Source organism: Eupeodes corollae, chromosome 3, assembly GCF_945859685.1.
Source record: "Eupeodes corollae chromosome 3, idEupCoro1.1, whole genome shotgun sequence".
Lineage (NCBI taxonomy): Eukaryota > Metazoa > Arthropoda > Insecta > Diptera > Syrphidae > Eupeodes > Eupeodes corollae.
The window spans coordinates 111612726-111638640 of record NC_079149.1 but is presented as its reverse complement, the minus strand read 5'-3'; the positions used below and the strand labels follow the sequence as shown (position 1 = coordinate 111638640).

At 31.1% G+C, this 25915-nt stretch overlaps 2 protein-coding genes across 11 annotated transcripts in view; one reads left to right on the top strand and one right to left on the bottom strand.

Moving 5' to 3' along the window:
* The window catches only part of LOC129948770 (protein bunched, class 2/F/G isoform), a 236594-nt gene extending 231882 nt beyond the window's left edge, over window positions 1-4712 (bottom strand). For 2 of the 10 annotated variants that reach the window (XM_056059776.1, XM_056059778.1), the window contains exon 1: window positions 4342-4687. The gene's annotated coding sequence lies outside the window, so the exon portion shown is untranslated. Of the gene's footprint in view, window positions 1-3754; window positions 4029-4341 lie in introns of those variants that run through there. The other 8 variants (XM_056059779.1, XM_056059780.1, XM_056059784.1 and 5 more) reach the window with 6 other exon arrangements.
* An 8555-nt stretch (window positions 4713-13267) lies between these two features.
* LOC129950256 (uncharacterized) overlaps window positions 13268-25915 on the top strand; it is a 30436-nt gene continuing 17788 nt past the window's right edge. The window contains exons 1-2 of the mRNA XM_056062133.1: window positions 13268-14852; window positions 23977-24099. Of these exons, the coding sequence (XP_055918108.1) occupies window positions 14720-14852; window positions 23977-24099 (256 nt within the window). The 5' untranslated portion in view covers window positions 13268-14719. The remainder of the gene's footprint in view (window positions 14853-23976; window positions 24100-25915) is intronic.

Genomic DNA, 25915 nt, shown 5'->3' with positions numbered 1-25915 from the left:
AGTAAAGAAACAGATCTTTTTACTATGACAACTAGTATAGGACTGTTCTTAAATACTGAGTTTTTGAAATGTTCATTGTTTTAGCTCACAATCAACAAAAACAAAATTCAGAGCAAAAATAGCCATTTATAGACCAAAACGAGAAACATGAAAATGGTTTTTACACTTTTGTTCTTTATCATATTTGGATGGTTTAATTTATCAAGATATAAGAAAATTCCGTAAACACCAACAACATTTTTCGTCGAAATGTTGTCAAAGCTGTGACAATAATGGCTGAAATGCAAACACGCTTCAGCTTTAGCTTCGCCTGACGTTTACGAGTTCAGCGATAGGAATTCAATGCATGCTATTACAATGAAGCTTTGACCTCATGTTTCTTTTAACAATCGTAAGGAAAACAACGTAATGTAACTCCAAACGGAAGCTTTAGTTCAAATTTGCTGAACATTTGCTTTTTCTGACAGCTCAGCAGCTATAAAAACAAAGTCAACAAACAAAATACATTTGAATTTGGAGGAATAACTATTGTTTATTAGAAAAAGTTGAAAGATAACTTATTGAAATATTGCAAACGTTTTATTTTTGTAGAGAAGAAAAAGAGCTTCTAAAAAATACCCGTAGAATGAAGAACTCCGTAGATTGAGCTCTCGGACCCAACAACGTCTCTAAATCTAATCTTCTTCTTGCTTCATGAGCTGAACGATAGGCTGTGTAAACTACTTCAGCGATAAATTCAATTTTTTCGATTTAAAAATGTATATCTTTTACTGCACGAATTATCAAAAACTGTTGAGAAAAATTAACAGGTGCTAGAGACAGGAGTGTCATTTTAAAAATGTCAGACTAGAAAAGTCATTCAAAGCAAGGCCCATCGTAACGCAGCCGAAGCTGAAACATGTTTGTGTTTCAGCCATAAGATTTGTTCAGTTATTCTCTTAGGTAAAATTCAAAGAGGAAGAAGAGAATTATGGGGTTTCCCAATAAGAGCTTTAATTCTGATATTAAAAGGATAACGAGTATTTTTTTGTAAAATCATTGTAATTCATTGTAAAAAGTAAAATTTTGTTGGTAAGTACGTGAGTTGAAACATCGTTTCATTATTAATAATAGATTGGTTTTGTCGTAGTAAATTTCAGAAAATTACATCTAAAAAAATGAGAGCTGCCCAAATGGTGGGCTATTCAAATTTAAATCTCTTATTGGAAAACTTTAAACAACGCTTATTTGAATTCTGATTAGAGAATTCAATTTGCATTGTAGTGCCATGCTTTTTAGTCGACTGTGAAAATTCTCACAAATCTCGGAAAAATAACTTAGCTCATTGGATCTAGTTTCTGAAGTTTTTTTGTAGTCGTCAAATTAGTTCGCTTCAAACAAATCCAATTTAAATCCCATCTTTGAAAAATTAAATACTGAACAAGCGAACTTAATAAAATTGAATAAAATAACAGAGTAAACGGAGTTTGCTGAACACAAACAATTTAATATTTAAAAACCAGTAAATTAAAAAAATCACCATCAAAACAATAAAAATAGCGCAAGAGGCTGGTCGCTCTAGTGCAGAAGGAAAGATAATTTAACAAAAAATTGCATTTTTATGAATCAAATTTATTTCAAGCTTCAAATGGACGAATTCTATGACTGTTTTTTTTAATTGATTTGATTAAAGAAAATTTTGAACGAATTCAAACAAGCGACATTTTAAATCATGACAGTTAAGTGTTCAAGTTGTTTCATAATTAAATCAGAGAACTCTCAACATACTCTGCTCAGAACTCTTCTCTACTCTACTCTGTTCGCTCAGACTCTGTTCAGGGTTCAGCTCTGAACTAAAAAATAAATGAACATTTCTTTCAAAGGCCAAGTTATCAAACAGACTGGAAGCTATGTTCCAAAAAGAAAATTTGAAGAATCTTTATGTTGAACCCAATTTGCTTTTGCTATGAAATAAAAAATTGATATGACTTAAACTTAACTAATTTGTTTATATTTACGTTATATTTTTTGTACATTTAGCTAGTAAGCTTATTAGCTAGTTTATACTTTCAAAGGCCAAGTTATCAAACAGACCAGAAAGCTATGTTCCAAATAGAAAATTTGAAGAATCTTTTTGTTGAACCCAATTTGCTTTTGCTATGAAATAAAAAATTGATATGACTTAAACTTAACTAATTTGTTTATATTTACGTTATATTTTTTGTACATTAAGCTAGTAAGCTTATTAGCTGGTTTATACTTTCAAAACCTACAAAATTCTCAATATTGCTGTCAAAGCTAGAACACAATTTGAATGATTGGTGTCTTAAGTTAGCCAGATTGCTGTATTTTCAAAAATTTGAAAACGTTTCTTATTTAAATTTCTCCAAAATCTGAGAACAGAACTTTTCTTATTCGATTTTTACAATAATGTTTTATAGAAAAATTAAAAAAGTAAGGAGGGAATTACAAATCCAGTTTGAGTTTTCAAAAATCTTAAATAGGTATGTAAATTAGTTGAACTGCTCTTTTAATTTGACTGCAAACATTTTTAGAAATCTTGAAAAAATAAAAATTTCAAATCGCACAATTTAAATAAGAAGGAAGGTAATTCTTTTCTTTTGAGTCAATATTTATGTATGTTTATATTTTATTCTACTGCTCTCAAAAAATTCTCAAAACTTTTAGAATTATATACCGGCCAGATTCAATACAATATTAACATTCTTATTATGATTTTATTTGCAAGTTTTTCAACTTTGACAGCACTTAATCTGATTCAGTTCAAATAAACATAATCAACATAACCTTGCATTTGTATTGTCTGGAAATTATGCTACTATTTTGGAACTTTTAAGTAACAAAAGACTACCCTGATTGGGGAGACAGCAGCAGACAATACACAAGGCAAAAGCAAGAGCAAGACCATAAAAAAAACAACATACCGTTCCGTAAGCAAATTGTATTGAAAACCAGCGTGAGATTTTGTTGCCTTGCCTCACACACGCTCTCATTGTCTCTCCTAAATAAATTTTCTCTTAAAAATGCCATATTTTTGGCAATATATTCTTTTTTTCTCGGTTGCTTTAATTTTTCATTCCAAAGAAATTGCAATAAAAGAAAAACTCAATAAAGAAAAACCTTTAAACTGCAACTCCACCGTCAAAGTTGAGAAACAGTGCAATTCCAATGCGAATGTGAATTCGAATGCAATCCTTATCCAATCCACCAACGCCCAAAGAAAAGAAAGACACTCATGACACTTTCAGAATATCAAAGAAACAAAAATACATATAATTGGAATTGTAAAACTTGTGCGCCATCATCACGGAATGAAGAAAAGAATTGCAAATTGTCCTCTTGTCTTGGTCTGTTCCCTACGTCGCCATCGAAACTCGAACGGCTGACACCAAGATCGAAACCGAGACCGAAACCGAGACCAAGACTAAAAATGAGGACGAGGACGACGACGAGGAAGAGAGAGGTGCGAAATGTTTGGTGGTGGTGCTAGTGCCAGTGCTGGTGCTGGTGCATCTCCTCCAGATTGCCCGTGTCCGGTCGGTCTCCGGTATTCATTCTCCCATTCGCTTCGCTGTTTCGTTGAATATAGGATTATAAAATCAATGCACTCTTTGGTGGAAATTATAAGAAGGAACGCAGAAACGAAAAAAGACTAAGAAAACGACATCGACATCGACATCGACATTCACCATCGCCACACCGAACCGATTACAGATTTTAAGGTTTTCCTCTTTAATTATGCATTGACTATTACCGTTTTCCCTATTTGCGAATGTTTTATTTTGTTTATATTTAACAACAAAAAAGAGATGAGGTCTTTTTTGGTAAAAATATTGCAAAATAAACGTCACGAAAACACAGAAAACACTCTTCTCTCTTCGGCAATGAAATTTTGACGAGAACGACATAGACATCGACATCGAAAACGAAGAAGAGGAGACGAGACCTCGATGACGATGAATGCTCCGCAGAACGGGAGATCAACTACAATAATTGTTCATTGATCTCTTCCTTCATTTATGCACACACCCGAGTCGAGTCGAACAGCAGAGCACTAGCACTAGCAGCAGTACCAGCACCCAGCACCCTACCCGAACCATGAACCGCCACCCGACCCGAACCAACAACGAAACGACGACGACGGCAACGGCAACGACTACGACGACGACGACGTCTTCTTATGTGGAGTGCGAGTGGATGTGGGAAAACGGAAGAAATTTTTTGACAAATTTTCCTTATTTTTCGCACAAATTTTCATGCTCGACCGTTTGACATATTGCCTAATGGCTGGACAATGGGATTCGAAGGATGATAAATTAATAACTTAATGAAAAAACACACCAATTTGTTAAATTTTTCCACTTTTTTCACTGCTTTTTGCACTTTATCTCATCATCAATTCAACACTACGAACGAACGAACACTACGAGAATGGTTGGATTTTTCATTTCATTTTTTCGGCTGTTGTTGTTTTGTGTAGGGGAGATTGATTTTTATTTTTTTGATTGATGATGTAAAAAGTATTTATTGTTTTGCTATAATTAGACAATCGATATTGCTAATTTGCAATTATTTATTTAAACAGAAAATAGAGACAAACGCGGTGGTCACAGATCTGCACGAGAAAAAATTATATTACGAGGAATTCAATTCAAATCAGAAAGAAAAACTAGGTATATTGACGGCCATACTCATTTTGATGACGATAGTTGTACTTTTCTTACTTGGGTTATTAAATGGTAAGAAAGCATGTATAGTGGTTGTTACTTTCTTGTAGTGTTTAAAGTTGGTTGGGTAGCAAAAATCGTTCAATATGATTGGTTTTCTTACAACGGGAGATGAATGAAGTGTTAGAAGGCTGAAATAGGTTGCATTCAGCAATAAGTGGGGAATATATTATTTTATTAAGCTGGAGCTAAAATGTATACACCTTGACAGAAAAATTTGTAATTCGTATATTCATTGCTTTGTGATATTAATAATGTTTTCACATCAAACCAAAAACCGGGTTTTCGGCAAAATGTTTTGGAAAAAACGAAAATCGTTCACACCGAACGTTTACACGCCTTCATTTGACATTTAAATTTATTTAACACCGGTTGTCATATTTTGTATTGATGAAACAATTTGTGAGAAAAATGTTTTGTTCTTCTAAAATCATTTGCGAAAATAAAATGAATTCCAACCAATTCAAATTGATTTTAACGAAACACTAGCTCATCTCAAAGAAGTGTTTCAACTGAAGTTCTGGGGACGGGTGGAATGGGCTCACGACATGAACCAACAAGAACTACAAGCTCGCTTGGCTGCACTTATCCTCTTAGTTCAATTCAACTGGTCCAAAGAATTTACTAAGGAGAAGCTAATTGTCTAGAAAATATATGATATAATCAACAACAAACAAAACTGCTGCAATAAAAATTCATTTTATTTAAAACATTTTCTTCTTCTTTCACAACAAATTCAATCCAAAATACTGAGTTATGACTATTGCTTCTGCTGGACAAATGTCCGTTAAGAATCGCCATATATTGTGGCCGTCCGAGCAACTTATAGGCGGGGTTGAGAAGATTCTAAACAATTTCATGTAGGTCCTTATGGCCGGAGTAGAAATAGTCAATTCCTAGTTCCAGATTCATACCAAAATCACACTCGATGTGTTTTCGATGTAGGTTTTCGTCCAAAACCTATAATTTAGCGAAAACCGGGTTTTTGGACTTGGTGTGAAAAGCTTATTAAGTTAAAATAACTCTAAACACCTAGAAGTTATTAATATTTATAGGCTTTCTCTAGAGCTGTGATTTTTCTTATAAGATTGGCACAATTTCGTATTCTGCGAAAAAATCTCATAAGAAACCCGACAAAAAATCAACACAGCGAGAGGTGAATTTCTTACTGTGAGTTCGGTCAGCTGTTTGGTTTGTCGAAACAAATTTTATTCAAGATGAACACAAAAATAAAAGAGCTTCGAGTGAGCAGCTAAATTATGTTTAGACTTTGCCAAGAAATGTTCTGAACTCTTGGCAAATAAAAATTACTCAACGAACGCTCATTATTAGAAATTGGATTAGGATCTGCCAAAGAGGACGTCATAATTTTGAAGTTTTTGTGAGGGTCACAAGTTGTGAGGTTTTTGTTAGAATACGAAAAAAGTCACACAATGAAGTTCAACAATCAGTGAGGTTTAGTGCCAACAAATTGTTTCGTTCTAGGCATTTCAGTAAATTTAAAATTTTTTTTTGTAATAATAAAAATGCTTAATATATATAGAACTATGTTGGTGATTATCTCTGAAGCCCACTCCACCAAAATAACTTCCTTTGCGGTTGATCATATATTACCTCGGTAGTAATTGTAAAATTCTACAACAGTTTACATTTTTTAAAAGCCCTTGAGCAAACTGAAGTTTGTGGCGGTGCCGATTTCAAAATAAATGATGTGTTTCATTCAAATATATGGCGTTAATCGTGATTGCCATTTTGACAGATCGCTTAAGGCAGCTGTCACATGAAGATATTAAGGGAAATCACAAATGCTATGCCCGAATTTATTTATGCGATGGATAAAAACTTTTTGGTAGTTTTATGGTTGTCAATTGCAATAAGAAGTTTCATTTTGGTATTCAAAAACGACGTATATATTATTCAAGAAATCAATTAATGTTTGTTTCAGCCAAATGGTAACTATGGCTTCATTTTAAGATCCATATTCTGTAAGTACCAATTTCCATGACCGATTATCAGCTATGTCCTCCAAAACCTCACGAATCTCATCTTGAATAGATTATGGAGGATTGGCAGAAACTTGATCTTGACCTCAAATGATTTCTAAAGCTGTTTAATGAAAGGGTTTTGTGTTCCAATGATAATTTTTTCGAGAAAAAACACGGTCAGGAAACTTTTCTGGAACGACAGTGAACTGTAGTTTTAAAATACCAAACATTTTCGTAGTGAAATTTGTTGGTGAATTGTAAATTATTCAATTTATGTAATGATGTGTATTTTTAACTTCTTAAAAGTTTTTTTTTTTAATAAAGTTCGGAATAGTTTTACAATGTCAAATATAAAATTACTTTCTTAGAACGATAGTTTTTATCACTTTATTTTCAAAATCAAGTTTGAGGTAATTTTATTTATTTATTTACTTAAGTTATAAATTATTTTTAGAAAGGCATAAGGGTAGCCAGATCATATGATGCCGTCTCTTAATTATAAACATTTACTTATCAAATTCTATATTTCAGGTTATAGGCTTTTCACACCGACCCCAAAACCCGGTTTTCGAGAAATTATCGGTTTTCGCCGAAAACCTACATCGAAAACTCAAGTTTTCCCATACATTTTTGTAAACGACAAGGTTTCGTAAACAACATGTTTTATATAAAACCTCTCGAAAACTAGTTGGAATTCAAAGTTGAACAAAACAAACAAACCTTTCGGAACATTCAGCGATCAAATAAATGTAAACAAAACAGGCTGCTGTCAAAACAAATATTTTATTTTGAAATTTTGTTTAAAACAATTATACATATATTCAAACAATCAAAACAATTTGGCCGTGGTAAGTAATATTATTTATACAATTTATCTTTACAAAATAAGAATTATTGCTTTTTGTTTTTTTATTTACAGAATATGGAAGAAAAAAAAAAAAAAAAAAGGAAACTGTGGGGGAGCCAGGATGAGGAGTACCAGTACCTGCTCGAACTCTGGGCTGAAAAGGAGTCTGAGCTGCGGGGCAACCTCATCCCAGTACGAAGAAGATATAGAAACTCCGTCGGCCGAGTCTGCATCTAGTTCATCGCGGGCTACTCCGTCAAGGCTCCGGGCTGCCAAGAAAAGAAAAAAACTTTAACTCTAATTTTTTAAAATTGTTCCAAAAATAAAGTTTTTAAAATAAATGTTTGTTTAGTGTTTTTTTAGTATATTGAAAATGTTATATGTACATATGTATGTATGTACATACAAGAAAGTATTTTGCGCGATAAGAGAAGACGGTGGAGTGTGAGCTATACAAAAGCACCACTTCACCATGCGTCGCGACGTTGCGTTCGTCGATATGCTGCGTATTGTAGATATGTAATGTGTATATACTTAAGTATGTGCAGTATGTGTACATTTGTTGTACAGGTATTTTGTGATCTTACCTAATTGCATTTTGATGGCATTTCGGATAATGGAAGGTGTATTTCTTGCATCATCTAATGGTATTCACTTCCTAAAGTTTGTATCTTGCATTTCCAGATCCTTTAGTTCATTGCAGAGTATATTGAAAGTTCTGCTGCTCATTCTGAAATGTTGTTTGAAATACTCATCATCGTTTTCTAACATTTCATGTTTCCAAAAAGTGCTGGTGCGTACCTGCATCAAATATTTAAATATATACATAGCTTCCTATTAATTGAATTGTTATAACAAGCTTACCTTTGTCCAAATCTTCATATTTTGTTCATCTTTCTTTTTATATATTAAAAATAATTTCAATTTTTCAGAATTCATTTAAAATTTAAACGTCAAATGAAAACGTGTAAATGTTCGGTGTGAACGATTTTCGTGTTTTCGAAAACTTTTTGCCGAAAACCGGGTTTTGGGTTTGGTGTGAAAAGCCTATTACTTTAAGTAAAACAAAATTGTAAAAAAAAATAAATAATTTAGCAAATCCTAATTATGTTTGATTGAGAAGTAAAAAATAAAAATGGATCTTTAATCTGATGGATTCAAGATTTCGGCAAGTTTTTCGGTTGTGTTGTCTGATGATACTTCAAATTGGCGTGATATAGGACAAACGACAAGGATATGCCAAACAGAGAGTATCGTTCCACAATTCGAACATTGCTCAGGACCTCCAGTATTAAAGTAATTAAATTGGTTGGCGCAACAGTCCGTTGTAAACTAGGGCCTAGTGATTTACAACTCACAACCATTCCTGTGTGCAAGTAATGTTGTCAGGCTAATTTTGAGAAAGCACTTTTTCATGACAAGAATTACTCTTGAAGGATTTGTCAATTAATCGCAAGAGGCAGTACCCGCGAAAATTATTTTTTTTAAATTAATGTGACACAGGCAGGGATTGAACCCAAGGCCCCCTGCATGACAGTCCAACGCACTAACCATAATGCCACGGGTACTGCATTATAGTAATGGCTAGTGTTAAAAATAGCTTTTCCAACTCTTATTCGGAAAAGTTTTGTGCTATCTTCTCTGTTTAGAGACCTATTGTATGGTATAGGCGCGTAAGTAGGTTGATGTTTTTTTTAGCAAAGTTTCAGAGTTTTGCCAACTTCCAATAAGCTCTTTCCTATGATCCTGAACCAAAGTTCTGCGTAGGAGCTTATACAATTTGGTATACTCTACAATGAGTGGATAGTTTGTAGCAGTTCTTCTGCAAGGTCTGCTGCCTCATTTGCTTTGATTCCTGAATGTCCAGGTATCCATGTAAGAATAATATTTTTATTGGCGAATAAACATCTTCTTTTTAGCTCCAGAGAAGGGCATTTATTTTTCTCAATTTTAAGACCCAAGATTATCGGTTAGAATGAGCTATTGGTTAGAGTATTTTTGGGCAACAGATATGCCTTTATAAATTGCTGTTAACTCTGCAATGTAGCTGTTCACAGATTCTGGTAAAAGAGCTTGGTGAATAATAGATGTTTCAGAATTTGGTTGTAACTGAATTACTGCTTATGAACACCAATTGTCTTCTTTGTACGAACCGTCTGTGTTGAAGATTCTATCTGTGAAGCATTCTAAATATGTCGTCAGTAGTATTTTCCTTTTGTACTTAGCATAATTAGTGTTAATAGGAAGTATACGTCTTTTCCAAGGTAGTAGATTACCTCCTAATGTCTTCGTATTATTGAATGAAAAAGAGCTAAGATTGGGAACTATAAATGTCTTTTTTATAAGGGCAGATTGTGATATTTCTTGATCGGTTTTGAAGAATTAATCACATCTTCAGCAGAAGTAATTTTGTTTTACTCTTCAACTAATTTGCACATACAAATTTAAATAATTCGTTTTTTTTTGGGATACATTTATTTGGTTCTTCTGGTTTACCCATACTTTTCTATGGCTTGATAAAATTCTATCATTGCTCACGTTTATAAAACTTTACTTCAAATGTATATAAACGCGCAGCAGCGCGGCATTTCGTTGGTAATTCCATTCACTTGTTCGCCGCATTTTGTATACGCCTTAAGTTTTATATGGTGAAATTCAATGAGTTGAAAATTTGAAAAGGTGAATTTCGTTGACATTTTCTTAATTTGACATATATAAAACAAAAATGAAAACAGAAGTAAACTAATTCAAATAATAAGTTCAATAATTCAAAAATAAAACCCCATTCTTATAATAAGAAACATTGTTCTACAATAAGGAATAAGGGTGAATAATATCAATAATTATGTGAAAAACCAATTGCGTGCAAACTCTCAATACAAAAGATTCTCTACACTCAAGAGTGTATTTTTGGGTTCCATTGGTATGTTTTTGAAATATTCATCTTATGTTTAATTAATAAATTTATTTTTGAGAAGCTTCCAGCAATGGAAATATACCACTGAGTCAGAGAAAATCATTGGATATTACTTAGATATCACGCTTTATATGTAGAGGAGAACAGGAACTCCTAAAACATGGAATGCAGATTGGACTGTTCACTTATGGAGGTATACTCTAGGTTATGTTGGGCATGCCTATAACCAGGTTCCTGAGAGTTCTTTCAGAACTCTTAAGATTCCGTGCACGAAGGCAAATGAAAAGAAAGCACTTATCGTGCCTCAGCATTGGTAATGCTTTCATTTACAAGAGGAACAGAAATATTAGTGTTAAATTAAGTGGTTAAGCAAAATAAAAAAATTCTATTTCAACCTAAGGATATTTTTTAATATTAGTGTATAATTCCATAGCTATAACTTAACACGATGTCATCAAGCATTTCCTTTTAAAATGAGACGTAGGCACCTACTTGAAGAAGAGAATATATTTCAAAACATTTCCCTCAACATCATAAACCAAAAACCGTATGACAAAGCAAGCCATCAGCAAGTAGGTAAACTCTTCTTAATATGTTCCTATTGTATGTCGAGAACATGTTACTTTTTCAGTTAAGTGCTATAATTTCAAAGATTTATTCTTAAACTGAAAATTAAAGGAGACCTAAACTAATACAAAGTTCAAAAATCAATTTAAGATCCAATTTCATCGAATGGTCCCCACCGTTTCTGTGATCCTGCCTTAAAACCGAATAAGCACATTGAACTGTTGCTTCCTTTTTTTAAGTTATTGCTGTAAGGATTAAGTGTAATAAGCTGTCTGTAACATTATGCAGGTAAGTACTAAAACGAGGATGAATTCCAATAAATCTGCCAATATATCACAAGTAAAGTAAAATTGGCATTTTCTCAGTAATTCTAGAAACACTCTTGAAAACTTTATCATCAAACCTCTATGATGATACAAAAAATCTACAGAATTTGCATTTGAATACATTGTAAGGTTCGCCTTATGACTTGTCCTCATAATCTTTTCAACTTAAATACAAAATATACGTCAGTTAATATTTTTTCCAACTATTCAAGTTTCTTCCGTCAAATGTTATAAGATAAAGAAAATATTTAAATATACAAACATATATGTATGTACCTAACGTCTTCTATCATGTCACTTAAATGTCTGATTCAATTGTTTAATCGTACGATAAAGTTTCAAATTTACAACATTTTATGTCAGATTTCTCTTGTGAAATATTATAGGTAGCTTAAGAATAAATATTTTTATCTAATTCAAGATCTTGTGTCTGATTTGTAAATATTCTATAACACAAAAGGCTATTTTCTATGTGTACTTAGATGATACCTAAAGTAGTTAAATTATAATGTATTTTTAATAAACATTAAACAAATGACGTAAAAATATGTTTAGATATAAATTAATTAAACAAAATGACTAATGGTTTGAATAAACATTTTTATTTAAAAATTTTAGTCCAATTTTTTTTAAAATTCTTTTGGAATATTTTATTTTTCTTAGAATAGATTAAGGTACCTACTTGTCATCACTATTTGTTTATTTCGAAATGTATGCGATAGAAGCGAAAAACATTATAAATAGGAAGGTAGGTACTTAAGTGAATTAAACTTCTAAAAATTGAATGAAAAATGTTGTGAGTCATTCGAATTTGGAAGATGGACTAAAATTAAATCCTACTCTTATCTAAGAGAGGTGCAATGAACATAATATTTGAATAAGTTGTTTTGAAATTGTGTTTTTCAATGAAGTTGATATATTTTAAGAAATTGTTTGCTTTAAAATCAACAGAATTGGAACGACTCATCATTTAATCAAACATAACACGTTTATTCATCGAATGGAGGAGAAGATGGAATGACGAGCTATACGGCGACGTAGACTTAGCCAGAAGGATAACGTCCAACGAATAAGATGGCTGGGTCACGTAGAGCGCATAGAAACCAATGCTCCGGCCCGGAAAGTCTTCGAATCCACACCCACAGGACAGCGCAGTAAAGGAAGACCGCGGGTCAGGTGGAACGCACAAGTGGAAAGTGACCTCACCCAGCTTGGCTCGCGAAACTGGAGTCATCTAGCTAGGGACCGTTCTAGATAGAGAAGTTTGTTGGGTGAGGCCCTAGTTCACACAGGACTGTAGCGCCACCTTAAGAAAGTAAGTAATATCTTTATGGTATAGAGCTTTCTGTTATTTTTTGAATTGTCTCTGAGATGTAATTTGAGCCAAAACTCCACACGCGGTTTTATTTTTTTCGAACATTGTGTCTGAGTTTCAATATTTTAAGGGTATTCCTAGAGATCAATAGTTTCCTTCAGTGGGCATAAACTATTAACAAAAACTTTCATTTATGGGGTTACAGTTTTAATGCAGCTCAGGTTGGGCCCTTTTTCTTTTAGAATTTCATTGCTGGTGATTGTAGAATGAACAACCAATTCAAACTTTTAGGCATTCGTAGAATAAAGCTCCTCTTCCCGGGCCATACAAACGGCATCGAAATATGAATTTATGTGAATCTCTCCACAAAAAAAAACTACCCCTATTATCATTTTTTATCTAACTACATTATCCATATTTGTTGTTGTTTGTGCTGTTTTATTTATTTTTTTTTTCTTACTATTGTGTCTGCTACTGAATCTTCTTCTTTTTCGTCTTGTGTATTCTTTAATTTTTTGTTCCTAAGTTTTGTATCTTATCGGATTATCACTGTCAGTATTGTGATCTTCTTTCAAGCAAAAAGATTAAAACATACGACTTATCTTTTACCGTGCGTCGCTCGTCGTCGGTTGGTTGCTCGAACACATAACATTTCATATACCTAACTATAATAATTTTTATAAAACTTTTGGATTTCATCTTTATAAATTTCAGTCTTTGTCCAACCATCCATCGAAGAGATTGTGAGAAGATATAATATCTACTACGCTACGACATTGCACCTCTCCACCCCTGCACCATCACAAAATAATAATATAAAAATAAAATTATTATTACAAAAAGAAAAAAAAACGTTGCATCTCATTCTTATACCTAAATTAAAAAAGTTCTTTAGAAATGAATTGAGAACAGAGGTTGAATTTATACGCACTTCACTATTACTACCTACTTTAAGGATAAATTAATTAAACAAGAGAGTGAATATAAGAAAAAGTAAAAACATAATAAAATTCCAACTTATAATCAGCTGCAAGGTTTTCAAATTTATCTCGATATAAATAAAAATAAAAAGAAAACATACAAAAAACATAACTTAATCCTTTTATCAATATCAAATACCATTATCACTGTGACTTCGATGATCTTATTACCTGGGTTTTCGTGCGAAATGTTGCAATACACTTCTACTTAACGTTTTTTTGAAATCATAAAAGAAAAAAAGAAGGAGATCGTTGAAAATCTTCCAGAAGTTATATGTATAGTTAAAGAGCCACCATATTTAAAGTGAATTTAATTTAATATTTTGTATATTAATCTATTTTTGTCTTCAAAACAACATTTTTTAAAAATCTTATTCTTAGCTTGCGTTTATAATTTTGAATTTGTGATACAAAGAAATAAAAAGATGAACTAAAGAAAAAAAATAGAATCCAAATCCATTAGATTTAGATTCAGATCCAGCATCATCATCAACATCAAGCTTAGTAGCACGAACAGCAACATTATACGTTACTGCTTCTGCTTCTGCTTCTACTGCTGCATCAACAACAACTTCTAGATCTCGAGAAAGGGGTTCACTTAGTGAATGAAACTTTTTATTGATAAATTGGATTTAATAAGAAAAACGGACGTTTAATTTCAAGTGGTGCGGTCTTAGAAAACATACATAGAATAATATAAAATAAAATACCGTCACCGTGCCAAAGTGGTTGTGATATTTTACCTACGACTTTTTGTTCGTTGTTTTTTTTTGTCTTCTAAGATATGTTTTAAACTCCTTTGCCTTATTTTTTCTATCAATGCATATTGTGTGATCATCAAAGAGAGGCATCAAAAACAATCGTTTATATTTTTGAAAGAAAGCGAATTGCAAATTTGATTATCTACAAACAGGAGAGGCCTATCTATATCAATCAGTGGTGCCGCCCGCTACCGTGCGTCGTCGTAGTCGTCGTTCTATACCCATTTTTGATTGATAAAACCTTCGATAGTAATATTATTTTTGTGTGAGAAAAAAAAGAAGTATAAATTCAAAATGGGCGAAGAAACTGCAACAGAAACAAAGGACGAGAAGCCGGAACTGTCGAGTTTTGGAAGAATGTGCCAAAGAAAAGGAATCAATCCGAATTTGATAATGTTGAAAATAACGTTGTTTGTTATGTATGGAGGTATGTATACAGCACTCTCGAATTAATTAAGTATGAAATCCAATTAAATCATTGCTTTTTTTTCGGAAGCCATTAATTAAGAATAAATAAAGCTTAAATCTTTTATTTCGTTAAAGTTAAAACTCACACATGTTTTAATTACACTCTTTATGTAGAGTGTTTTTTCGACAGTAACTATTTTTTCTTAAATTCATAATATACCAATTTTATTTGTTCGTGTGTACATTTTTTTCTTTAAAGCTATAAACTTAAGTGATATAATTTTGTACATGTGTACAATAAAAGTATCGTTATTATTCTTGTACCTAATATAAAGCCTAGGAACTTTTAAATGAGATTCGATTAGGTCATGTGAGCGTGCCTGTCCGTTTGTCGTCGTTGTTTGTCCGTATTTTATTATATCCATCATAGCTTTTTTGAGCTTTATTTTTTCTTTATTCCTGTGTTGTTTTTATTTACCTATATTTAGCGGTCAATGTAAAGAAAGTCAGTTGTATGTACTGTTATTTTTTTTAAAGCAACTCGAAGGCTTTTTTGACGTTATTTTATAGTCATCAGTACGAACATTCTTGAAAAAAAGGAACATGAATAATAAATAGAATAATATTTACAATCTTTTTAAGACAAGAGCTTTAATCGGGTTTTTGGATAAGAAGTTTTGACAGATCTTCCTATGAAAATGTCAAACTCTCATTGCTGAAAAAAGATAATTATTTTTTGAGGATCTCTTGAAAAACGGTAAACTGAACGTCGAAAACTGAAAATGTCCAAGCACCATGACCTTGTGGTAAAATTGGTTATCATTAAAAAAAAAGAACTGTTTTTTTTGTGTCTTAATATTGGGGTTGATTTTAAATCAAAAATAATCAATTCGTTTTTCGCAATGTAACACAATGTAAAATCAATACCCGTGTTTTGTTAGAAAATCTATCAATAGTATAGTAAGATCTTACACGAATAACAAAAACAATATCCGCAGTATACATACTGGCGATAAAAGTTAAATTCTACAAACGGTTTTTGACATTTATACGAGTCTGGAATGGACCTTGTGTGATTTCGTTCTCAAATGTTGGTTCGATTGATATTGCATTTGTATCTCGATGGCTGTGTTCGTTGAGTACTTGTCTATTTGGAATCATGTGTTTTCCATTGGAGAAAAATCAATCTGTTACTGTTGATATTATTTAGTTTTGTTAATGAAAATGGACTAACTGGGCTTATTTTGCAAGAGAAAACAATAGAAAAGATAGTTAAAATTTGCTATGTTTCCACCAAAGGTTTATCTCAGTTTAGATTAAATAAATCTTTTTTGGTTTTACCGCACAAGAAGATTTAAAAATGATTAAGTTTGACAGCACTTCCTAAAATGCGAATGGTGTTTCGATGCTTCTTCTAAAATGCAAGTGAGATAGTTTGATTCGTGTTAAACAATGAAGAACAGAACATTTCAGCACAATAAAATATTTACCAATTTTTAAATACTGCCGATGGGTTTTCTTGGAATTTTCTACTAAACTGTTTACAGAATGCCAAAAAAACACGAATAATATTTTGATTATATAAAAACTGAATAAGTTTATTTTTCACAAATAAATACGCAAAAAAAAATTAAAAAGGAATAATAAACAAAAATAATAATCTTAATCTTTATTTATCTTACTCCCGAATTTAAGGGGTTTTGAATACCCTGTTAATTATTAAATGTAATAGAAGTTCATTCCAATGCGCATTGGTTTTGAGTGTCTGCACATTGCGATGAAAGAAATTGAGCCGAAATAAACATTTCACATTCGTGTAGTGCGGCTAAAGGGCTTGGTAGTTGATAAATTGAGCTCAAGAGCATTTTTAGAAGTACGGAACGGGTATTGCGATTGAATTCTTTGAGTAAGGAAGTCACTAGAGCACTGTTTATGAAAAGTAGTTTCAGAAAGGTAACACGTCGCCAATCGTTTTTACGTTAGACGATGAAGAAGCTATATGCCTTCGAATTTTAAAGGTAATTATGATCTATTTTGACTTCGAAGCTTAAATGTTTCTTGCTTTTTGTAAACAGCTCAAAGTTTGTTTTAACTTTTTGACAACAAGGTATCTAAAAATCCACCTATCCAAGATGCCCTATCCAACACGAAATTGAACGCAGCCAATGCATGCTATCACACTGAAGCTTCGACGATAACGTTACGTAATGTGGCTCCAAACGGAAGCTCTAGTTCAAATTTGCTGAACATTTGCTTTGTCTGACAGCTCAACATCTGTAAAAAAGTAAAAAAACAAAATATTATTATTAGCTGTTTAAGCTACTTCCGCGTTAAATTATTTTTTTTCGATTTCAAAACCTTTTTTTTTTATTTTGAGAAAAAAAATAACAGCTGCTAGTGACAGAAGTGCCATTTTAGAAATGTCAATATGACGTGTCATTCAAAGCAACCTCGAAACAGGCCCAACGTAACGCAGACGAAGCTGAAGCGTGTTTGTGTTTCAGCCATTAGAGTGTGGACATTTTACTAAGTTTTTGTAAGAAAAAAAGGGATACAAAATGTCTAAATACAATTGAATAAAATAGTAAAAAACTGATTTTCAAGAACCGAACTTGTAAACTAAAGTACGCTAATTTTTACAAAGAAGGGTTATCATTATGGTAAACAGAGATCAGGAGACAGAAAAAATTGTATTGGCTTTCAACGAAAATTTAGAAAAACTCAACAATTTATTGATCAATTCAATCAACTGATTTTGAACCAAAAACTTTACTTCACACATGTCTTCCCTCCAGTTGTTCTTGTAAAAAGTACTAACAACTTTACTGTCTTTTCAAGAGCTACACATCTATTTTTAGCTTTAAGTTGTACTAAAGATGAAGAAAATAAATGAATTTTAGATTAATCCAGTGCAGCTTTCAATTGAATGCAGAAATATGTTTTCCGGAAATTTTGAGCACCGGAAGTTTCTCTGGGCTTACTTTCGAGTCAACTTTGCATAAAAGAAGTAATTTATAGCTCAAGAATATGAGAATGTACATAGCCCTCAAATTTAGTATGCCCTCTTAATTAATTAATTTCTGTTAAAATAAATACTTGAACTGTTATTTTTTTAATTGAATTTATTATAAACTACTTTTCAAGTTCAGATTTAAAGTTTGTTGTGTTAATTAGTGATATTATTGAAAAAACAAATGTATCATAAGTTTAGAAGAAATAATCAAAAATAATTCAATTATATCTATTGAACCAGAAAGCAGCAACCCTGAAAGAGGTCGATGTTCGAAAACTTAACTTCCTATGACGATAGCAAAACAAACCAAAACAAAAAAATAAAATACCCAAAGAAATCTCAAACTAAATTTGATCTTTTTGTTTTAAGATATTTAAGTGATGTAACCTTGTAGAGGAGTAAATTATCTTTTCTACTATACAAATACATAGAAACACTAAAAATAAAACCATAAATAATTCAATTTGCCAAAAAGTGGGCATATCCCCTTAATAGAAATAAAAGATTCAATTGAATATAATATGTATTTATATCTATGAATGTGTGGGTAAATTGTGTGTCTGTATATCTGGCGTATGTTAGTAATGAACCTAATTTTAGGAAAGTTTATATTTAACTCATAATATGTAATCAAAGCACGAATAAATCACTATTATTAGGATATTTTCTGAGTTGATTGTTTCAAAGACATACATACATTTTGCTTTGATAATTTAACAAATATAAACTAAAATTAAATAGGTAATGGAAGATGTTTACATTTGAAGAAACATGAATACAGGATCTTATATTGTCTCTGTTATCAGTTTTAAATTTTAAAAAGTTGGCAACACCAAAGTGATTATTAGGGTATTTGTTAAGTTAACGAACATAGGTGTAAAGGAGTTACCCAGATGAACGCATATATTCAAATATTTTGCTACACTTAGTTTGTCACCTATAACCCATTTAACTGTTACATTTTATGTAAATTAAAATATAAAAATTACCACAGTATGAATACTACCGATAAAAGTTACACTAGAATGTTACTACGGAAGGATTTTTGACATTTATACGAGTCTCGAATGGATCTTATGTGATTTCGTTCTCAAATATTGGTACGATTGATTGATTGGATCTGTACCTCGATGGGTGTGTTCGTTGAGTAGTTGTGCATTTGGAATCATGTGTTTTCCATTAGGAAAACAAAATCAATCTGTTACTGTTGATATTATTTTGTTTTGTTAATGAAAATGGACTCATTATTTTTATTTTGCAAGAGAAAACAATAGAAAAGATAATTAAGTTTTGCTTTGTTTCCACTAAAGGTTTATCTCAGTTTAGATTAAATAAATCTTTTTGCTGTTTCCACCGCACAAGAAGATTTAATAATGATTAAGTTTGACAGCACTTTCTAAAATGCAAATGGTGTTTGGTTTCGATGTTTCTTATGAAGTGGTAGTGAGATAGTTTAATTCGTGTTAAACAATGAAGAACTGAATAGTTCACCACGATATAAGAATATGGTACCTACCTAATTCATGTGCAATTTTTCCTGCACACATGTTTTTCTTCACAAATTTTGACTCGACTGCGATCCCCGACCGGAATTGAGTCAAATCAATCTCATTTCAACTCAATTCAGGTATATAAGGAATTGAGGCGTGCTTCATGTTAATGCAGTAGTCTACGAACGAACCCCCTTCTTGAGCTTTTTGTTTTTTTTTGTCAAATCTTGAATTCTTAAATAAACTTTTTTTTAAAGAATTTCAATTTCCAGATGTTTTTTTACCATTTCTTCTTGAATGCCCGTTTTATTCGTTTTAGTTAATTTTTTTGGTGAACTTTTGACTTTCACAAAACTTTCTTCTATTTGTGTTTTTTTTTTTTAATTGTTATTCGGACAGGTCTTCTTTCAGTTGTACCAATTTTTAAATACAAAACTCTGTCTACTCTCGATGGGTTTTCTTGGGAATTTTTTACTATACTATTTATAGAATGCCCAAAAACACACGGGTACTCATACGCCCCAGTATGAGTTTCAACTTGTTGAACTAAAATTTAAATTTAGAGTGATTAGTATTGAAACTAATTATTGATTACTTTTATTGGTCTGCCTAATAAAGAGACTTGATTATGAAATAAAGAAACATAAACAACTTCATCCCTGCAATTACTCGCACACAGGAATGGTTGAGATTTGTAAGTCACTAGGCCCTGCTTCTCTACGGACTGTTGCGGCACCTAATTTATTTATTTTTAGACAACTTATTATAGCTGCAAGTTATAAAAAAAAAACTAAAAATTATTAATGTTCTGTTTATAGTTTCTTCTCAATTACCAATTTGATCATCATACCCCTCTTAACATTTATAAGTTTATTTATAATTGAGCATGTTAAATTTAAATTGAAAAATTCTTTCGTCATTGGGATTGATCTTGTGTTTCAGAGCCATAACAATGTAAATTTGTATTGTTTATCAATTATAAAAATTTCAAAACTTATTCGCAAAAATTCATGTTCACTGTCGGCTTCTTTATCTATCCATCTATTATGATATTTGTATTTGAAATCATGCGTATTATTGCATTTTTCCATTGAGCTAATCTAGTTAAAGAGGTTTCTGTATAGAAAAACTGGAAAATACCAGACAAGTTTGATTGAAGAACTGCTAACTCTTTTATGTAACTGTTTAGAAAATTAAAAAAAAAAAACATTAAAAAGTGTACGTAATTTGTTTGTAATGTTTGAATTGCTCATAGCTATAAGAATTAAAGAAAAGTTAACAGATTGTCTCCCAGAGCTTACTTTGTCTATCGTAAATGCTATCTATTGTATTGTTCAGAATACAAAAACATAATTATTTAATATTTGAACTTAAAGGTTTTCCAATAAGAGGTTTTAATTTAACAAGCAAAAACGACATGATTCTTTAACAACGCTTTAAATTGTTACAATCCAATAAATTGCGTAAGCGCTTTTGAGCGGGATTTATCACGGAAATCTTTTGATTTAACGCCTTTAGCCCTACCTTCTCATTTTAGGTGAAAAACAAGGTCTGTGCCAATTCTGCTGATGGAATGCGTTAAGTTACCAATGTTCATGAAAACGATATTGTTTCAATACAACTTAAGTATATAGTTTTTGTAAAGAAACTGGATTGAAAAAATATTTTAAAACATAAAAAATCTCATATTGATGGTGTAGTCTTAAAAAAAAATTGTTTATTTAAAGTGGCTAACTTGTAATTTTAACAGGATAGATCAGATAGATTTAAGTTAGCATCAACATTTAAACCTACAATATTATGTTTTACTAGAGTTAAGAGTTTATATGTGATTTTGACACATGTCAAAATTTGTAAAATCTTGTGTCTTGTAAGTTATTAAACCTAATGCATTGCAATAAATAACCAGATAGCTTGTAAATTTTACATGATATTTTTGTAGGACACATTTTTATCAATTAAGAAATCTAAACCATGTGTATCTTCATTTACAATCAAAGTAGAATCATAAGCTAAGAGAAATAGAAAACTTAAAGGTCATTATCTCATATATGAAAAATATCACCAACTGTTTTTTTAATTACTCTCAAAAGATGTGATTTTCTCGTAATTTAAACGACTTACGACAACGACGATAAAAAAATCTACTTTTATTTGTTTATTTTCATTTCGATCATACATACGTTCTTATTTCGTCGGCGTTATTACACCACCATAATCATGACTCTAATCGGATGCAATACACTAAAGCCTTAGCTTATGTTATGGGGTAGATGTGAGGGCGAGGGTTTTGATAATACGAGTATAGAACTTACTCTATTGTCGTATGTAGTTAGTTGTCTTGTCAGTTGTAGTCTGTGAATTATAACAAATGATACAGCTTGTGCCACTCGCCGTTACCGCCACCACCATCGCCACCGCCGTCTCCTCTGCCGCTGCTGGACTCAATGTCCATTTTTTAAGCTTGTGGTAATTTTTATAGGAAAATATACACCGAGGAACAAATGTAATTAGATAAAAGTGGACTTTAATTAGAATTTTGCCGTTTCGAGAAGATGACGTTGAGGTCGAAAGTATGGATATGACATACATTTATTTATGTACACTTAGTACTGTTATATGTACATGCTTATTGGTCATGATTTAGATATGTAGAGGACATCATGTGAATTTTATACTATGTGTAGTTTATTTTTGTATCTATAGATATTTTCCACTTTCCATGTAAATAAACTGACATTGACATAATAAAACTATGGTATTAGTTTGGGCGGTTGGATGGCGGTAAAATTGTTGATGTTTGAAATGGGGTCACTATACTTTATTTGTGTAGATGTGGATGCGGACGATGGAGTTTTTGTGCATAAAATTTAATTTTAACTTTTAATCATTTTTAATATGATGTTTGGCATGGTTAAAATTAAAGAGGGAATCAAAGTTTTATGGAGTAAATTCGTTTAATTAATGGACATTATCCTTGCAACTGTTTTTTTTTTTCATTTTCATAGAATGATGATACTGAATACTTATGTATTTTTGTATAACTCTTTTGTTACTGACCCGTATAGTGTAAAATCATATATGACGGATGCAAGATTATAGACATTGGATCATTTTCCATAGTGAAAAGATATCTGGGGCTTTTAAAATTTCCGTGGAAATTATTGCGTAGTGCATACCTTACTTTCAACAGTTAAAAGATTTATCATCATATTTTAATAACCTGATTATCTGAACGTATAGAAGAGATTCAACTCTATACAAATAAGACTAGACGCAATTTATGCTTTAGAAGTGGATGTTCTCAATCAATGCTTTTTTATCGTTATCATTATGTTCTAATTACATCAGTTAACATTGGAGTGTTCTAAGTGTTAATTTTCTTATAACAAGTGCTTTGTTTGAGATGTGTTTTGTTAGCAATTGAATAGAATATGTAATTACTATTTTTAAAAGTGTAATTCTTATGTGTATAAACTTGTTAAACAAACAATAATAATAATAATATTCGAGGAAAGTTGATAAACATAATTTTATGTTTCTGTTTAGCTTGATTCTCTTTTGAATGTAATGTCAAAGTCATAAAGACAACTACATAAACTTTAGATACTTAAAATACATAAGGGGTCCTTAGATGAAGTTAAGTTTACAAGACACTTATTTTTTTTGTCCAACCGGGACAGAGAAACCAAAAAAAATTGTTTAATTCTTTGGATTGAGCTATAGCAAGTCCTTCTCCGAAATAATGGGCTTCCCAGTAATCAAAAAAGATATCAGACACTACTGCTACGGTTGCAGCACTACATCCTTATCCTTTAAACAAAGACCTTTATATCTTCATGAACTCCATTTGCTTTTTTAAGAGGTATAGATTTTCAAATGGAATAAAACAAAGTTGATTTGACATGAAATTTACTTTATTGGAAAGATAATATTCCGACATTATAATTTACATATGATATCCTGAATATGATCTCCAAAAGTTTTTTTGACAACTTTTTTTTAACATTTGTCGGCAATTAAGTGGCGAATTTTTTTTCACTAAGTGGTCAATCACATATCCCCACAGAAACAAAATTCACACAATTTTTATATTTCGAACAGACTCAATATTTTCAAAGTAAATTTGCACAATTTTGAAGTGTTGTTTCCATTGTCAGGCTATTCATGTTAAAATCCAAACAAAATTAAAAACAAATCATTTGATAGCTGACAACTTAAAGTTCTATACCCCACCTGTTATAAAATTTTCAATCTACAGCTGCGGAAATTTACGAAACCCGATTAACATAAATGCAGAAAACAGAAAAAACTTCAAATCTGTAAATCTTTGTCACTGAATCATCAATCAAACAACAACATAGCCAAGTTAAGGCTGTTAATTATATCGAATGCTCACTTAAGACATAAATGGTTTTAAAATGACTAAATTTATAATTCATTATTTCTAATACACTTATTTTTGTCACTTAAGATATTTTGTCTAAAATGATTCAATATGTTCATGACTTTTTTCTTTAATATCTTGTTCCATAACGTTGCCCTATATTTTGTTTAAAATTACATATTTAAGCAGATATTTAACAAAACACTTTTATAAAAATATTTACATTTAATATATTCATATTCTTATTTTTCAGCTACATCATCACTTTTGCCTTACCTAACAATTCACATGCAATCAATTGGATTGACAGTTGAAGAGATTGCTATTATCTATTTGGCTCTACCCTTTACAACTTTTCTTAGCCCACCGATTACAGGTAATTTCAAATTTCAAAACTATTTTTCTTTAAAAATGCTTAAAAAAAACTAAAAAGTAAATAATTTTTTTTTTTAAATTAAATGTATTTTAATTATGTTGTGTTCATTTGGCCCCAAAAAGTGGTCGAACTTCTATAATTGATTAACTTTCCATAGGAAGTTATTGTAATCGGTCGAATTGAAAATGTTTTTTTTGAAGTTTAAAGGTCCCTTGAGTCTAAAGTCTTGAGTACGTTCTCGAAGCTCGCCAAGAAGCAATTTAAAAAGAAGGTGAACATTTTGGCAAACCCTTAACCTACGAAACAATTAGTATAAGGCGATACCAAACCAATTTATTTCTGGAAAAAATCCAGTTAACGGTTTTTTTTATAAATAAAAAAATGACAAAAAAATATTTGTCACCTCGAAAATTTTACAAACAAAAAATGATTTTATCTCCAAAACAATTTTGTGCAACGAATAATAACATTTTAATATCTGTTAAAATTTCGAGAAAAATAGAACTTACGAAAAATAAAAACCTAAACAAAACATTACTGTTAGTTAGTAAAAATTGATTTTCGACTCAAATTTCTTTTTACAAATTCGAAATATGGGCTCTAATTAATTCAGTAAAATATTGAACAAATTCGAATTGACAGTTTTTTTTTACAAAAAGTTTATTGATTTTCGAATCAAATATATTTTCGAAAACTTGAGATTATGGCTTCAAATTTTGAGAAAAATCGAATCGATAGTTTTTTTTACGAAAATATAAAGAACTTAAACAAAATGTTTTGCTTCAAACTAAATTAATCCACAGGAAATATTGTTTTCGACATTAAGTACAATTTTGTATAAAAATCGAACAGTCAGTTTTTCATGAAAAAGAAAAAAAAATTAAAATCTACAAAAAAAAGTACGCAAATGCTACTAAAATTGATAAAAATTGGTTTTCGACTAAAAATCTCGTTAACAAAAATTTAAAAAAAAATTGATTTTAAAATCAAACTGTTTCAGCATATGCAAAAGATTGTTGGTAATTTTTAAACTTTTTAGAATAATTTAACTGACAAATTTTTTAGCAAAACACGAAAACCTTCAAACTTTTTAAGCAAGACTAATCGACAGATGATTGCATCCCAGCTTTTTTTTATTTTTAAGATGACAATTCACATGATCTTCAGATTTCGAAAAAATTATTTTCAAAAATGTATTACCAAAAAGCACAACCGTACATTTTTGATTTTGCTACGTTTTTTCGACAAATCTTCTTTTTTTATATAACACTGATTGTCATTTAACAGGTCATCTTAAAAAAAGAATAAGCACTTGAAAAATCACATCATTTTGAAGATAGTCAACACATATCTAAAGTAAGCTTATAAACTTAAGGTAATATAAATGAAAAATGGCCATTCAAGCAACAATAATTGAACACTTTAGAATTATGAACAAAAATCAGCCTACAAACAAATTTTGGAATATTTGTGGATGTTGAAGCTGTTCCCACTAATAGTGTAAGGTGCTTACATTTTGTTGTTAGTCTCTTAACACCAAAAGAAGTTGAGCCTAGTTTCAACATTGAACATTGTTGAACAATATGTCTTGCATTACATTTCGTGCAAAGGCGCCTTCTGAAACTGCTCAATCTGTTAGTTTTTCCATAACCGGGCCTTAAAAACCCTAAAAACCAACCGATAATATTTTGGAAAGTGCAAGCAAATAGAAGTCCATATCGACGTTGTTTAAAACCAACTAAATATAAAACAGACCAAAGACAAAAAGTTGTAGGTTACTCAAATAATTTCATACATCCAAAATTTTGTTAGAAAA